Source organism: Oryx dammah, unplaced genomic scaffold (assembly GCF_014754425.2).
Source record: "Oryx dammah isolate SB20612 unplaced genomic scaffold, SCBI_Odam_1.1 HiC_scaffold_26, whole genome shotgun sequence".
NCBI lineage: Eukaryota > Metazoa > Chordata > Mammalia > Artiodactyla > Bovidae > Oryx > Oryx dammah.
The window spans coordinates 666,208-682,663 of record NW_024070210.1 but is presented as its reverse complement, the minus strand read 5'-3'; the positions used below and the strand labels follow the sequence as shown (position 1 = coordinate 682,663).

At 42.2% G+C, this 16,456-nt stretch overlaps 1 protein-coding gene across 3 annotated transcripts in view; it reads right to left on the bottom strand.

Annotated features, from left to right (window-relative positions):
- Positions 1 to 16,456, bottom strand: part of RPS6KA5 (ribosomal protein S6 kinase A5) — a 123,947-nt gene that overhangs the window by 61,361 nt on the left and 46,130 nt on the right. For 2 of the 3 annotated variants that reach the window (XM_040227464.1, XM_040227463.1), the window contains exons 3-4: positions 14,803 to 14,918; positions 11,955 to 12,062 (exon numbers count right to left, since the gene is read on the bottom strand). The exons of the other annotated variant lie outside the window; for it this stretch is intronic. In XM_040227464.1, coding sequence (XP_040083398.1) covers positions 11,955 to 12,062; positions 14,803 to 14,918 — 224 coding nt within the window. The remainder of the gene's footprint in view (positions 1 to 11,954; positions 12,063 to 14,802; positions 14,919 to 16,456) is intronic. 3 annotated transcript variants of the gene reach the window in all.

Genomic DNA, 16,456 nt, shown 5'->3' with positions numbered 1-16,456 from the left:
ACTGAGTGACTGAACTGAACCGAAAAGAACAAAAGACCTATATATAGAAAACTATAAAACACTGATGCAAGAAATCAAAGAGGACACAAATAGATGGAGAAATATACCATGTACATGGATTGGAAGAATCAATATAATGAAAATGAGTATACTACCCAAAGCAATCTATAGATTCAATGCAATCCCTATCAAGCTACCAGTGGTATTTTTCACAGAAGTAGAACAAATAATTTCACAATTTGTATGGAAATACAAAAAACCTCGAATAGCCAAAGCAATCTTGAGAAAGAAGAATGGAGCTGGAGGAATCTACCTGTCTGACTTCAGGCTCTACTACAAAGCCACAGTCATCAAGACAGTATGGTACTGGCACAAAGACAGAAATACAGACCAATGGAACAAAATAGAAAGCCCAGGGATAAATACACGCACCTATGGACACCTTATCTTTGACAAGGGAGGCAAGAATATACAATGGAGAAAAGAGAATCTCTTTAACAAGTGGTGCTGGGAAAACTCGTCAACCACTTGTAAAAGAATGAAACTAGAACACTTTCTAACACCATACACAAAAATAAACTCAGAATGGATTAAAGATCTAAATGTAAGACCAGAAACTATAAAACTCCTGGAGGAAAACATAGGCAAAACACTCTCTGACATAAATCACAGCAGGAGCCTCTATGACCCACCTCCCAGAATAATGGAAATAAAAGCAAAAATAAACAAGTGGGACCTAATTAAACTTAAAAGCTTCTGCATAACAACGGAAACTCTAAGCAAGGTGAAAAGCCAGCCTTCAGAATGGGAGAAAATAATAGCAAACGAAGCAACTGATAAAGAATTAATCTCAAATATATACAAGCAGCTCCTACAGCTCAATTCCAGAAGAATAAATGACCCAGTCAAAAAAATGGGCCAAGGAACTAAACACACATTTCTCCAAAGAAAACATACAGATGGCTAAGAAACACATGAAAAGATGCTCAACATCACTGATTATCAGAGAAATGCAAATCAAAACTGCAATGACATACCATGTCACGCCGGTCAGAATGGCTGCTATCAAAAAGTCTACAAGCAATAAATGCTGGAGAGGGTGTGGAGAAAAGGAAACCCTCTTACACTGTTGGTAGGAATGCAAACTAGTACAACCACTATGGAGAACAGTGTGGAGATTCCTTAAAAAACTGGAAATAGAACTGCCTTATGACCCAGCAATCCCACTGCTGGGCATACACACCAAGGAAACCAGAATTGAAAGAGACACGTGTACCCCAATGTTCATCACAGCACTGTTTATAATAGCCAGGACACGGAAACAACCTAGATGTCCATCAGCAGATGAATGGATAAGAAAGCTGTGGTACGTATACACAATGGAGTATTACTCAGCCATTAAAAAGAATGCATTTGAATCAGTTCTAATGAGGTAGATGAAACTGGAGCCTATTATACAGAGTGAAATAAGTCAGAAAGAACAACACCAATACAGTATACTAACGCATATATATGGAATTTAGAAAGATGGTAATGATGACCCTGTATGAGAGACAGCAAAAGAGACACAAATGTAAAGAACAGACTTTTGGACTCTGTGTGAAAAGGCGACGGTGCGATGATTTGTGAGGGCAGTGTTGAAACATGTATATCATCATATGTGAAACAGATCACCAGTCCAGGTTTGATGCATGAGACAGGGTGCTTGGGGCTGGTGCACTGGGATGACCCTGGGAGGTGGGATGGGGAGGGAGGTGGGAGGGGGGTTCAGGATGGAGAACACGTGTACACCCGTGGCTGATTCATGGCAATTATGGCAAAAACCACTACAATATTGTAAAGCAATTAGTCTCCAAATAAACTAAATAAATTAAAAAAAACCAAAATCTAATACATGTATAAATTTATCACAAAATCAGAAAAATATTATTGAAAGAAAAATAATGAAATAAATGGGAAAAGATGAATATTTATGCAAATTCATATTGGAAGATTTGATATCCAAAGATCACAGTTTTCTCCAAATTAATTAATAAGTTTAATTCACATGAAGGAACAAAAGACCAAGAATGGAGAAGACAGTGGTGAGGGAGGAGGGAAGTTAGGAATAAGAAACAGAGAAACACAGGATAAGCGTAAAGCGAAGAAAGATCTCACCTTCCCAGGTTAAAGATGTACCATAAAGCTATGGTCCTTCAGATTTTTTGGTTTTGACTCAGGGAGAGGCAAGCAGACAAATGGAATTTTAATTAGCCTAGAAACAGACTCACAAGCATGCACAGGAATTTGGTATATGACAAAACTTGCATTTCCAATCAGTAGGAAAGGGCTTAACTGACTATTAAATGAATAGTTTAGTCAACTGGGTTATCATATAAAAAGAGATAAAAATAAGATCCCCACCTCACAAATATATAAAAATTAATTCCTAATAATCATTTCAATTTGAAGAAAACAAAAGATAATATCTTAGTGCATTGAGACAGGAATAGGTTTCCTTTTGAAAGATTCGAAGAAATCATCAGCCTAATTTTAAACCCAAATGAACTACAAAAAGAACAAACTGAACCAAAAGTTAGCAGAAGGAAAAAATAATGACAAAGACTGAAGCAGAAATAAATGAAACAGAAGAACAACAAAAAAATCAACAAAACTTTTTTAGAGTTAGTTTTCTGAAAACATCAATAAACTGACAAACTCTCAGATTAAGAAAAAATGAGAGAAGATTCAGCTAAAGTCAGAAATTAAAGAGAAGGCCTTATAAGAAACTAAATCATACACCAACAAATTGAATAATTTTGGAATGGATAAGTTTCTAGAAACACACAGTCTACCAGCACTGAATTATGAAGAAATAGAAAATTTGAACAGACCCATAATCAGTGAGGACACTGAATCAAAAATCTCCCAACAAAGAAAAGCACAGCCACCCACAAGATGCTTAACTGGGTAATTCTTTAAAAACATCTGGAAGAGTACTGGGATCATTCCTCCTCACACTTTCCCTAAAAAAACTGAAAAGAACACATCCAAACTAATTTTATGAGTTAGGCATTACCCTGAAACCAAAGCCAGCGAAAGACACTACCAACAAAAAGAAAATTATAGTCCAATATTTCTGATGGAAACCGATATAAACTCAACAAAATGCTAGCAAACTGAATTCAACAGCACATCAAAAGGACTATACACCATTATCAAGTAAGATCTTAGAATGCAAGAATGGTTCAAGATTCAAAAATCAATCCATGAAATACTCTACATTAACAGAAGGACAAAAACCACATGATCATCTCAACTGATACAGAAAAAGTATTTGACAAAATTCAATAACCTTTCATAATTAAAAAAAACCCACCAACAACATGCTAGGAATAGAAGGAAACCGCCTCAGTATAAAAAGCCACGTAGGAAGAGCCCACAGCAAACATCACACTCAACGGGGAGAAGCCGAAGGCTTTCCGCCCAGCTCAGAAACGAGGCAAGGCTGCTTCCTCTCAGCACTCCTATCCAGCAGAGCACTGGAGTCTGACCCAGAGCAGCCAGGCAGGAAAAGAAATACAAGACATCCAAATTGGAAAGGAAGAAGTAGAACTGTGTCTGCTTCTGGATAATATGATCTTATACGGAAAAAACCCTAAAGACTGCACACATAAAGCCCTATTAGAGTAAGAGAGGCCAGCAATGTTACAGTGTACAGAGGCCAACACACAGAAATCAGTTACGTTTCTAACAACGAAATTTTCCAAAAGGAAATGGGGGAGGGACTTCATTAGAAGGAGCATCTAAAATAATAAAATACTTAGAAATTAGCTTGACCAAGGGGTCAAAAGACTTGGACCATTGACATTACAAAATATGAAAGAAATGTAAAAAGACGCAAATACATGGAAAGACACGTCATGCTGGCAGAATGTCAAGATATCCACAGTACCCAGATCTACAGAGTCAATATAACCCCATCAAAATCCCGATAACACTTTTGCAGAAATAGAAAAAAAAAAAGCTTAAAATTCATATGTAATCTCAGAGGACCCTTAAAAGCCAAAACAATCTTGAAAGAGAAGGAACAAACTTGGAGGTCTCATACTTCTTGATTTCAAAACACATTACAAAACTACAGCTATCAAAGCATTTTTGACTTAAATATTTAAGACAAACATACAGACCAATGGAACAGAAGAGAGAGCCCAGAAACAAGTATTTAGGCACATGGTCAAATGATCTTTGCAAGGATGCCTATGGGAAAAGGATATTTTCTTCAACAAATGATGCTGGGCAAACTGGGTGTTCATAAACACAGAAAAAGGAAGTTGGATCCTCCCTCAATCCAGATATAAAAACTAACTGAAAATGAATTTAAGATCAAAATGTAAAACCTAAAATTATAAAGCTCCTAGAAGAAAACATAGAGGCAAGGCCTCATGATGTTGGATGTGGCAGTGATTTCCTGGATCTGACATCAAAAGCACAAGCAGCAAAGGCAAAAACAGACAAATGGGTTGACATTAAAACAGAAAACCTCCTTGCATCAAAGGAAACAAGCAAAGTAAAAACGACAACCTACAGAAGAGGAGAAGAAATTGCAAACCATGTATCTGATAGGGTGTTAATATCCAGAATATATAAAGAACTCTGACAACACAACAACAAAAAAGTAAATAAATGTGATTAAAAATAGGCGAAGGACTTCAACATTCATTCATTCAGTGATGACAAACAAATGGCTAAGAGCACATGTAAAGACACCACTAATTATTACAGAAGTGCAAACCGAACCTACAATGAGATCTCTCTTCATGTTCATGAGGAAGTCCAGGGTCAAAAAGCAGGAATAACAAGTACAGGTGAGAGTGTGGAGAAGCTGGGACCCTTGGGCTCTGCGGATGGGAGTGCAGAGTGGGGCAGCTACAGCGGAGAACAGCATGCAGGCTCCTCGAAGGCTGGAAACAGGGCCGTCACGAGAGCCAGCGCTCCACGCCTGCGCACACACGCAGAGAACTGAGAGCACGACGGCAGAGAGACATCTGCACACCACGCGCACCGCAGAGCCACCCACAACTGCCCGTAAGTGGAAGCGACGCGCGGCCATCAGAGGATGGACGGACAAGCAAGATACGGTTCATACAGAGAATGAGCCTCAACATGGAAGGAAACTCTGTCACACGCCACAACATGGGTGAACACTGAGGACACTACGCTGACTGCAGTTGGCTGGTCACCAAAGATAAACACTGCATGACCCCACTTTTACTAGGCGTCTAAAACAGTCAAACTCACAGAGACAGAAAGACAAGTGGTGATGGCTGTCGGGGGTTAGGAGGAGGGGAAAACGGGGAGTTGTTCCATGGGTACAGAATTCAGTTCTGCAAGCTGAAAAAGTTCTAGGGATCTGTTGCATAAAATATGAACAGTCAACACACTGACCTGTACACTTAAAAGTGGTTAAGATGGCAATTTAAAAAAAATTTTTAATTGGAGGATAATTGCTTTACAGAATTCTGCAGTGTTCCGTCAGACCTCAACAAGAATCAGCCACAGGCACACCCACGTCCCCTCCCTGCCGTCTCCTCCACCCCAGCCTGCAGCCTGAGCTCCCCGAGTTGCAAAGCACGCTCCCGCTCGATCTGTTTCACACGCGGTCCAGTGCGTCTCCACGTCACTCTCCCCTTTCTCCCGTGTCCGCAGGTCTGTTCTCTGTGTCTGCTTCTCCCTTGCTGCCCTGAAAATAAATTCATCAGTGCCATCTTTTAGACTCCATATATACGTGTCAGTATACAATATTTATATTTCTCTTTCTGTAAGATGGTAATTTTTATGTGTTCAGTTCAGTTCAGTCGCTCAGTTCAGTCCAGTCGCTCAGTCGTGTCCAACTCTTTGCGACCCCATGAATCGCAGCACGCCAGGCCTCCCTGTCCATCACCAACTCCCGGAGTTCACTCAGACTCACGTCCATTGAGTCCGTGATGCCATCCAGCCATCTCATCCTCTGTCGTCCCCTTCTCCTCCTGCCCCCAATCACTCACAGCATCAGAGTCTTTTCCAATGAGTCAACTCTTTGCATGAGGTGGCCAAAGTACTGGAGTTTCAGCTTTAGCATCATTCCCTCCAAAGAAATCCCAGGACTGGTCTCCTTTAGGATGGACTGGTTGGATCTCCTTGCAGTCCAAGGGACTCTCAAGAGTCTTCTCCAACACCACAGTTCAAACGCATCAATTCTTCAGCACTCAGCCTTCTTCACAGTCCAACTCTCACATCCATACATGACCACTGGAAAAACCATAGCCTTGACTAGACGGACCTTAGTCGGCAAAGTAATGTCTCTGCTTTTGAATATGCTATCTAGGTTGGTCATCACTTTTCTTCCAAGGAGTAAGCGTCTTTTAATTTCATGGCTGCAATCACCATCTGCAGTGGTTTTGGAGCACCCCAAAATAAAGTCTGACACTGTTTCCACTGTTTCCCCACCTATTTCCCATGAAGTGACGGGGCCGGATGCCATGATCTTCGTTTTCTGAATGTTGAGTTTTAAGCCAACTTTTCCCCTCTCCTCCTTCACTTTCATCAAGAGGCTTTTTAGCTCCTCTTCACTTTCTGCCATAAGGGTGGTGTCATCTGCATATCTGAGGTGATTGATATTTCTCCCGGCAGTCTTAATTCCAGCTTGTGCTTCTTCCAGCCCAGTGTTTCTCATGATGTACTCTGCGTATAAGTTAAATAAGCAGGGTGACAACATACAGCCTTGATGTACTCCTTCCCTGTCTTCAATGTTAAAAACCATACATTCACTGCCTAGCAGCCTGACCCACAGTAGGAACTGGGAGATGCTCGCTGAGCTGCCTCCGTAAAGTCCCTGTGATGACCATAGATTAATGTGCAGATATTTAGAAATGTCTTTTTTTTTCTTTTCAGAATTTCAAATACTGTGTTGAGAAAACATATCAGTAAAAGAACCAAATTTGTAAATTGTCCATTATCATATGAAATATTAAGGCTTCTAAAATTAATCAATTTTATCCACTATACAATTTAGTTAGCAAGCTGCAATCTAGAAATTATATGACGTAGTGATGAATACCTCTAAAATCGAGGCTCACAAGGGCAGAAATTTGTTATATTCACTACTGTACTCTTGCCTGGAAAATCCCATGGACGGAGGAGCCTGGCAGGCTGCAGTCCATGGGGTCGCTAAGAGTCGGATACGACTGAGCATCTTCACTTTCACTTTTCACTTTCATGAATTGGAGAAGGAAATGACAACCCACTCCAGTGTTCTTGCCTGGAGAATCCCAGGGACGGCGGAGCCTGGTGGGCTGCCGTCTATGGGGTCGCACAGAGTCGGACACGACTGAAGCGACTTAGCAGCAGCAGTACTTCTAGAGTCCAGCACAATACCTGGCACACAGTAGTACTCACCAAATATTTATTGAATATTAAATTAATAAACACACAAGGATTTCCCCAGCAGTCCAGTGTTTAAGACTCGGTGCTACCACTGCAGAGGGCGTGGGTTCAACCCCTGGTCGGGGAACTAAGGTCCCCCCCGCCACACGGTGCAGCCAGCAACGAACAGAAGACAACTCCACAGACAGGTAAGTAGCGTGCCATGAAGAGTGGGAGGGAGGGTCCAGAGGGAGGGACGTGAGGATTCCTACGGCTGACTCATGCTGATGTATGGCAGAAACCAACACAATTTTGTAAAGCAACTGTCTTCCAATCAAAATAAATAAAATCAAAAATAAAAAAGACTTGTCAAACAAACAAAGTAAAATCCTGAAAATTAAATAGAGAAATACATTTCCTAGGTTCAGTGAAAGCAGAATTTGTAATATACGAAACTGTGATAAACTAAAAGAGAAGTGGGTTTGGGTGGGGGAACGGTGATTCCGTTTTAGAAATGCTGAGCTTATGCAATCTAGGAGAGAGTCAGGGGAGACACACCAGCGGCAGGTCATGCGTACTGAGGAAGCAAGGCGGGGAGCACGGAGTCGCAGCAGCCAGGCTGAGAGGCGATCTCCAGCTCCACACCACAAGGCAGTCAAGTCAGCTGAGGGCTCGACAATACCCAGAGTGGAAGTCAGCACTGGCCGTGGCGAGAACAGGCTCAGTCAGCTGGTGGGAGGTGCGAGTCTCACTGGAGTAGGTTAGGGAGTGAGTGACAGGCAGGCATTTGTACAAATACTTACAAAGGAGAACACAAGGCCAGAGCTGAAAGGGAAAATGGGATTCTGAGACTGTTCGCTGTTTCCCACTCAGTCCATCCACCCACTCACCTCTCCCTTGTAAAAAAGGCTTAAATGGTGACAAGGAACCGTCCAAGTGGAAGAAGAAAAAGGTAGAAAAGGAGAGAGGTCAGTCAGAGACAAGATGCATAACCTCTCTCTGCAAACAACCACGGAGGAAACCCTTTAGAGCGAAGCTTACGTTGAAAACCAAGGAGGCAGCAGAGCAACGCACAGAACAGCAGCTCATTCCAAGAAAGACGGCACTCTTTCTGACACGTCAGGCTGACACATGAGACCAAAAAGGAGCGCGAGCTAACCGACACAGAAATCGCTGGCTGGGAGTATTGTCGAGGTGTAAAAGGCCCCGACAGGGAAACCTGATGAGCAGATGCAGGCGGAATCAGGAGAACACAGGCTCCTTAGATCGAGTTTTAGTAGGCTCATTCGATTGAGGTTTAGGGGACTCAGAAAAAGAAGCTTCCTCCTTGAGCCCTGAGAATTAAACCTAAAGCCTAGCAGAGTGGTATCGTCCTCTTCAGCTAAGAGCGAGAGTAAGCTGGTCGTCTGAGGGGAAAGGAGAGATGGAACCATCAGGTTTAGTAACAGATGACACTAAGACATAACCGCACAAAACGCGGCTAGGTTGCATTCGGTGAATGACCAGAGAATCCATGAACTACTTCACTTCAGATTGAATCCCATTATTTCATTTTTGGACCTAAACAAAAGGTTCAAACACTGGCATCCAGTAAGAATTCCCTTCATTCCCTTGAGGAGTAGCTGCTGACGTGTCCAGAAAAAACACAGCCTCCCCTGTGAAAACTGACACAGCTGACTCAGTTATTCAGCAGCTCTGACTCATTTGTATTAGAGCCCAGTATCTCTGATCATGCTTGATTTTTATTTATTTTTGCTTTGGTTTCTAACAAAAAGGGCCAAAGTCTGTTTCTGCCATCTGCCAAGCGACCAGAAACACAGAAGCGCATGTCCAGAAACACAGGTCCCTCAGCCACTCTTTCACCACTGCATCATCAGAGCCTGAAGACTGGCAGGTAGAAGGCTCTCAACAGATAGACGGAGCGAATGAGTAAATATATGAACGGTTCCACGGACAGAGCAGAGAGTGATCACCAGGTCTCTCTGTGGGGGGAGAGGCAGGTCCTCCATCTTCACATGCCAGGATCCTCTGGTGGTCTAGGAAGTCACCAGAGCCCTTCTCAGAGTGTTTCTGAAAATACGGTAGGACAGAGCACTCTAAGGCAAACACGGAAACCAACACGGAAGGACAAAGTGCGACGCCGCCCCGAACGCGCTTCTGCGGCCCAGGCTGTGGTCAAGCCTCAGGTGTCACTCGGGAGGTCTGGCCGGACCACCTCACGGGCAGAGCCCCAGGCGCCAGCACCTGCAGACGGCTGTTCTCAGAGGGGAGTCCTGCGCACTCCTGTCTCCGAGAGCGGGGGCAGCAGCGGCCTCGGCAGCCCCCCGGCGAGGTCCGTCCTCCAGCTGCCTCCGGGCGTCGCCGGTGTCCTCGCCCTCCCCTGTGGCCCTCGTCCCCGAGTCCAGTCTGCCTGTGTAGCCTTCGCAGCTCTCCACCAGGGTCAGGAGAGCAAGGCCTCCTGCGCAGAGTGCAGACACGGGGTCTGGCAGGGGAGGCATCTGTTTCTTACACAGACTTTCAACAGATCCTCTTGGGTCCTGCACGCCTGGGGTGAGGGCTAATCCCTGAGCCTTTCTGGGGGTGAGAGGCGCAGATCAGCCTGCTTTGGGGCTTCTCCTTGTCGCTGGCTCAGGACTCAGATGCTTCAGGGGTGGAAAGTGACGGCGACTAGTGTTTCTGCCTCCACTTCCCAGATCTGGTTGCTGTTTTCCTCCCACCTCCTCCCACATTTTTTTCTTCTTCTACAAAAGAGGGTTTATTGGGAATCAGCAAAGAATTGCAATTTGGGACCCATACCTATTGTGAGCCACAAGAAAAGCCTCAGGCAGAGTGTAGAACAGACCGTGTTCATTGAGGGAAAAGGCAGTTTTGAGGGCTACGGCGAACCCAGCGTCCACAGCTTTTCACTGGCTGGATCACGAGCCTTTCACTGGCTGAGTTCTTGCTAAGAAAACAGACACATCTCCTCCTGCCTCTTGGTCTTTGAAACTCCCCCTTCCGGCCTCCTAACAGGACCTGACTGAGGTTCCTGGTTGGTTGGTTTTTCCCTCGAGGTTTCCCCCTTTCGAGTGGGACCCTTCCCTGAAAGCACCGCTGGTCGTCAGGTTCCCATCTCGGGGATCCTCTCCCCCTTCTGTGTGCACGCCTAGTTCACTCCTTTCCTTTTACTTGTAGGGGAGCCTGGTGGCTGCCGTCCATGGGGCCGCACAGAGCCGGACATGACTGAAGCGACTTAGCAGCAGCAGCAGCAGCATCCGGGTTTAGTGAGGAAACAACCATGAACATATTTCACCCGTCAGATTTTTTAAGTCGCTACTAAAACTTTAAACAAAGAAGAAAAGTTTGAAAAACCAAACTTTGAAGTAAATTCCTCAAGAAGTTCATCTCATCTGCTTTATAACTATGATTTTCCTATCAAAGATAACTAATATATTGTTATATCCTCTGGCTCATGAAGGTGGAGCCCATTTCCCCTTAATCGGTCACTGGATTACCCAATACCTAGCACGGTAGAGGAGGTCTAGAAAAATTTATTCGTAACTGATTGAATGAGATAGATATGATTAAAAAAAACTGGGATCCTTTGTTTTCATACTTTTAGTACTTATCTAGTTCACCTAAGACTGTTTTGGAAATATTCTAAAAAGTAAACAATCAGAAATGGATACACCTAATCTAGAATCCAAGATGTGTTTCACAACAACAGTCCTTTACTACAAAAATTTTACTATAATTGTGTATATTATAACAAAGTTTCGCATTCAAGTTTACTTAGCTCTCTTGAAAGACTAGTAGTATAAAACATACTTTTAATTTCTAATTGCTACATAAATATTATTTAATTACAACTGAAAATGTATAATTCTAAATGTTATTAAATAAATCTGTGATAAGTTTTAATCAATACTGAAAATGCAGAGTCCTCCATATTTAAAATCTGTACATCAGTTATTACATTTTAATTTGTATGAGCAAAAAACTACAACAAGTTTATTAAAAACTTAGGTCTAGTAAGTAGATCCTTGCTATTTTTGTCAAATGAGCTTAAAGGGCCATAATGCCATGTCCCACTCTGTACGTGTAACGTAAACTCTGTGTGCTTTGCTCTGTAACCCTTTCCTTTTGGCCACACTGCGGGCACGCGCGTCTCAGTTCCCCAAACAGGGATCAAACTGCACCCCCTGCACTGAAAGCAGGGAGTCTTCACACCTGGACCAAGAAAGTCCCCGCTTTGTAATTTCTCATTGGCTATTATCTAAGCTATGATTCTCCTGAAAGGTCCAAAGGGTTATTTAAAAATTTCAGTCATATTTTACAGAGAAAGTTAAGTGTGTAATTTGGTCTTGTAATTCTGATACGTCCATGAAAGGGTTACTTCTAACAGGATGCTTTCATGGTGATTTCAAACTAAAACCCCCACAGCCATTCATATCAAAACGTCCGTCTGGGCAAACTTGTACGAAAGTCCACAATTTGTCTAGTACTATCCCATTAAATGCTCCTTCTACAGCTAATTCTCATCATTGCTTACACCCTGCTTTACTAACTTCAGATTAAAATACAATACTCACTTCGTCAGCCACAAACTCCTTACTCAGACCAAAATCCGTCAGCATCACATGGCCATCAGAATCAAGCAGAATATTCTCAAGCTTAATGTCACGGTATATAATCCCCAACTGTAAAAACAAACAAAGATGCATTTTAAAGTAACAATTTTCAAAAAGTAAATTAGGAAAGTCTTTATTATGAACCTTGAAAACAAACCAAAAATGGCATTGCCCTGCTCAGGATGCTGTGATGACTCTTGCCATAGGCAGAGCAGATCTAAGTTCCTCTATCTCCCTGCTTATCTGCTAGGCTCCTTGGGCCTCTGGAACCACGTTCCCCGTAAGGAGGGAACACTTCTGTCGGCCTAGCTTCTCTGGGGTCTACTTTGACGACTGCTCCTTCCTGGGTTACTCTTCGTGATGGATTTCACCCTCCTTTCAGAGGATCTTCAGGGGCTTTCTTAGCCAATTCATGTTCACCATTTCTTAACGGCTTCACGAAGGCCTTCCTGGCTAACCAGTTCCTGCACTGGCTTTTTTTTTTTTCCCCACAGAGCACCTATAATCACATTGTACTTTTCGAACTATCCCTCCATTTTGTTTTGTATGTAAGTTTTATTGTAAAACATCTTTATTATATGACATAAATAAACCTGCCCAAGTTATGCAAGCAGTGCTTGACAAACATGAACTCCCCGTTTCTTGTCATGTCAGCCTGGACTGAATGTTTTTACACTTTTTATACTGAGCATTAGCAAACTTAAGACTGTGTGCTTTCATCAACACCAAGTATACGAAAAAGAAGACTCTTGATGCTTTCTTAAAATTGAAAGATTATACAAGGAAACACACTAGGCATTTTCTTTCAAGACCCCTTCCCCCAAACTGTGAAGCGTGACTGCCGTGAGCGCACTGCCTGCTGGAGGGACACCTGGCCTGCAGCCCACAAGCGCCCGGCAGCCAGTACGGCTTTTTTTCCCAAACAGCCTCTTCGGAAAAGATTTTAGGAATAAGTCATTTACCACCTGCTTTACCACATCAGTTCCAAGTAAACTCCCCGTTGTTGTCTCTCCTGAGAAATTCAAAATCAGCACACCAAAATTAACCTTCCTGGCTTGTGCTCTATTTCTTTGTACTTCTCTTTTTACAAGGTAAGATTAGGAGAAACTGAATGAAGACCTAATCTGTATACACTTTCCACATCAATTACGTTTATATCTGGCATCCTCATATTCTCTACCTCTCTGTTTCTGATTACCCTATTTTAGTAATAATGAAAGTTGATGGATTTTCCCTTTAATAAACAGAATTAACAGTTTTCATACAAATTAAAACCTGAATTTACTAGCTTATCTGTTGGAGCTTTGCATTTTGTGTTTACGCTTATATTTATGGTGATTTCCACCATCATTTTTATGCTCTAAGCATAAAACAAAGCCTTTCAGCCTATTTCTAGGCCCAATCTGATGCACATATTATATATATACACATGTGTATATAACAACGTGTGTGTGTATCCCACAAAAATAACTAAAGGCATCAAGCTCCCCTCCACACCATGGATTCTATCAGAAGGAACATGGATGCCTCTTCCCACACTTCAGTTAAGCACTTAAGCTCCCACCTGAGGCTCCCCTTGCTTTATGGCCCTGCAGCCCTGCGCCCCCGAGTCACTTTCACTTCCCTTCCTGTTCATCACCCTTTCCTTCACTCCCCTTAGGCCTCCTGTTCCAACCCTGTCCCCACCTCCCTGCCCGGTTATGCTTCTGTCTGACCCAGACTCACCCATCTCTCCATCCTTTCCTTCCCATATCTTCTCATCTTTCCTCACAGCCTCTCCCATCCATTGCTTCCATCCTGCAATCCCAATCTCCCTGCCCCTTTAAAAGTTTCATCTTTTCCCCTCATTTCTCTCCATTCTTTTTGTGCTGCATAATCAGCTCTTTCATCTCTTTTTATCTGTAATCTAGTTTAGAACATGAACATATAACAAAGGCAAACAGTGACTTCATGACGTACTCATATCATCCAAATGTAATGATTCAGGTCACGCTCCTTGCGGTCTTACACAATTATGACAGAAAAGGTTCTAGTACTTTCTATTTCTTAGGCAACACACAAACCTAGTCCACATAATGACTGTTTGCTTCTACAATAATGTGTCCTCATTAAAAAAAAGTTTTTAGTCAAAATATCTTGGATCAAGATTAGCAGTATCTGAAATAATATTTTTTTAAAGTTTAAGCTGATTTTACAGAAATCAAACTCACATACATACATGAATACCACTTAAAGTTTTTAGTAAGTGAGCTTATGTCAAGGAAGGTCATGGAGTGAGAGGGATGGAGGGGAGCAAGAGAGGATCTCGGGGCAAAACAAATGGAAAAGCGAGCCAGAGTCGGCAGTGGGGTAGCTGGGTCTGTAGGTAAGTGCTGCTTTCAATTATCTCAAGCTAACAGGGAAACGTACCCTGAACAAATACGGGCAGAGTCTGCAGTGCAGGAAGTCACAATTAAGGAAGTACATACTATGACTTGTGGTTTAATCTTAAAGGTTACTTTAAGAATAAATTTTAAAAAAATTCTAATGATACTGGGTAATAAGCATTAGGATTTTTCATGAAGAAAACCAAAAAAAAAAAAGTGCTCAGGTTCTACTTTTTTTAACCTGCATCCCAGGAACTACAAAAGGGAAGAAAGACTTTTAAAGAGGGACGGATGCAACTGAAACACTGCTTGTGGTCTGTAACGTGTGCCTCCACCATCTCCACTAAGACAATGACAGGTCAACTCATTAGCTCTCTTCATTCCATCATCACCTCAGTTAACAGATTTTTCAAAAGACAAATCCCGGAAGTGGAGCGTCTTACCTTGTGGAGGTGTCCGAGGGCAAGCACGATCTCTCCAGCATAGATCTGCACCTCGCGCTCTGTGAAGCGCTCTCTCTGAGAAAGATGAGTAAAAAGCTCTCCACCATTTATATAATCTAAAAACGAAATATAGTTTTTCTGTCTTTGACTTGTATTCATAAACTAAAGGAAGTATTTCCTTTTAATCACTCTGGATTAACCATAAGGCACTAATTTTAACATATTATTTTGGCAGAATTCTTAGTATATAGTTTCATATAGAAAATATTACTAAATTTATATAAATACAGTTTTATAAGTTAATGACTACCCTAAAATGCAATCAAATGAATTAGCATAGAATACTGTTATTAAAACTATTATGTGAAATCTGCGTATATTTAAATAATTGTCCCCAATGCAGCATATCAGAAACCTGTGCCATCACCATACAATCTTAACTTTCTGTAGAGTACCAAATCACCAACCACTACAGTAACTAAAGGAAAATGAACGGAGTAAAACAAACAGAAATCCCAGCCGTTGCTTTGTAGTAATGGCCAGTCGCTTTTTTTAAGCAGATTCCCTGTTTTTCAGAATTGTCTGGAAAGTCCTTCCAAAACTGTCTGTTAAGCAGCAGGTAGCCTTCTCATTGTGCCATGTAACTCAAAAGGAAAAGCAGTACACAGCTGAATCAAAACCTGAAATGAAAAGATGCCCATTTCCCTTTCAATTTGCCCTTTTTATCCCACGAGGAATAATGAAATAAGCGACAAAAAAGCTACAGGGAAAAGTGAATGAGGAGCAGAATGATAACAAGCCGCAACAGAGTTCATAATCGGCTCTAAGACGACATCTGCTGACAAAGCGCCAACAGTCTGATCAGAAACTAACCGTCGCTGCCTTGGACAGCATCTGTGTGTGCGAAACAACAGACGCCCGGAAAGCAGCTGCAGGCGTGGATTACAAATGCCGCAAGGACAGGGCTGAGACAAGCACGCGTCCCAGGGACATCCAACGGTCACGTTTACCACAATTTGGTCAAAGACCAAAGGAGAATCTTCACAAACTCACAAATGTTTATCTTGCCCATTTAACTTTAAATTCCAAACAGCAGATTCCACAGAATGAAAGGGCTCTAAAAGCTAGTTGCGTTGCAACGTATTTTACAAAGCACAAGAGAGCAAAAAGCGCTGCCCTTCTAAGACTTCTGTATTTTGCCAGATACTTCCAATTTCTGCACTTAATTATATCCTAACACAAACTAATTATTAAAAAGGTGTAAAGGAACACAGCATTCCTGCAAACTAACAATGAGTATTTTCTGCCTCTAAGTAGTTACTTATTTAAACCTGTTCCCACAGTTTGTCGTGGCCCAGAAGTAGGTGTGCATAGGTCAGCTGACTGAATGACGAACTCCTACGCATCCGTGACTGCCCTACTCGATTATCTCTTCAATCACCTCTCAAGCAGAGGGGATTAGTTCCTCCTATGTGACCCACTGTACTTATTAAGACTTACACAACATCAATTATCTTGCTGCACTGAAAATATCTGCATACTTTCTTTCTCTGCTACATTCTGAGCCTTTTAAAGTCATGATCAATGTATTCATCTTAAAAAATCCAACAAGTGCTTCCATGCAGTATGCACTCAACAGATGCTTAGTGCTTTA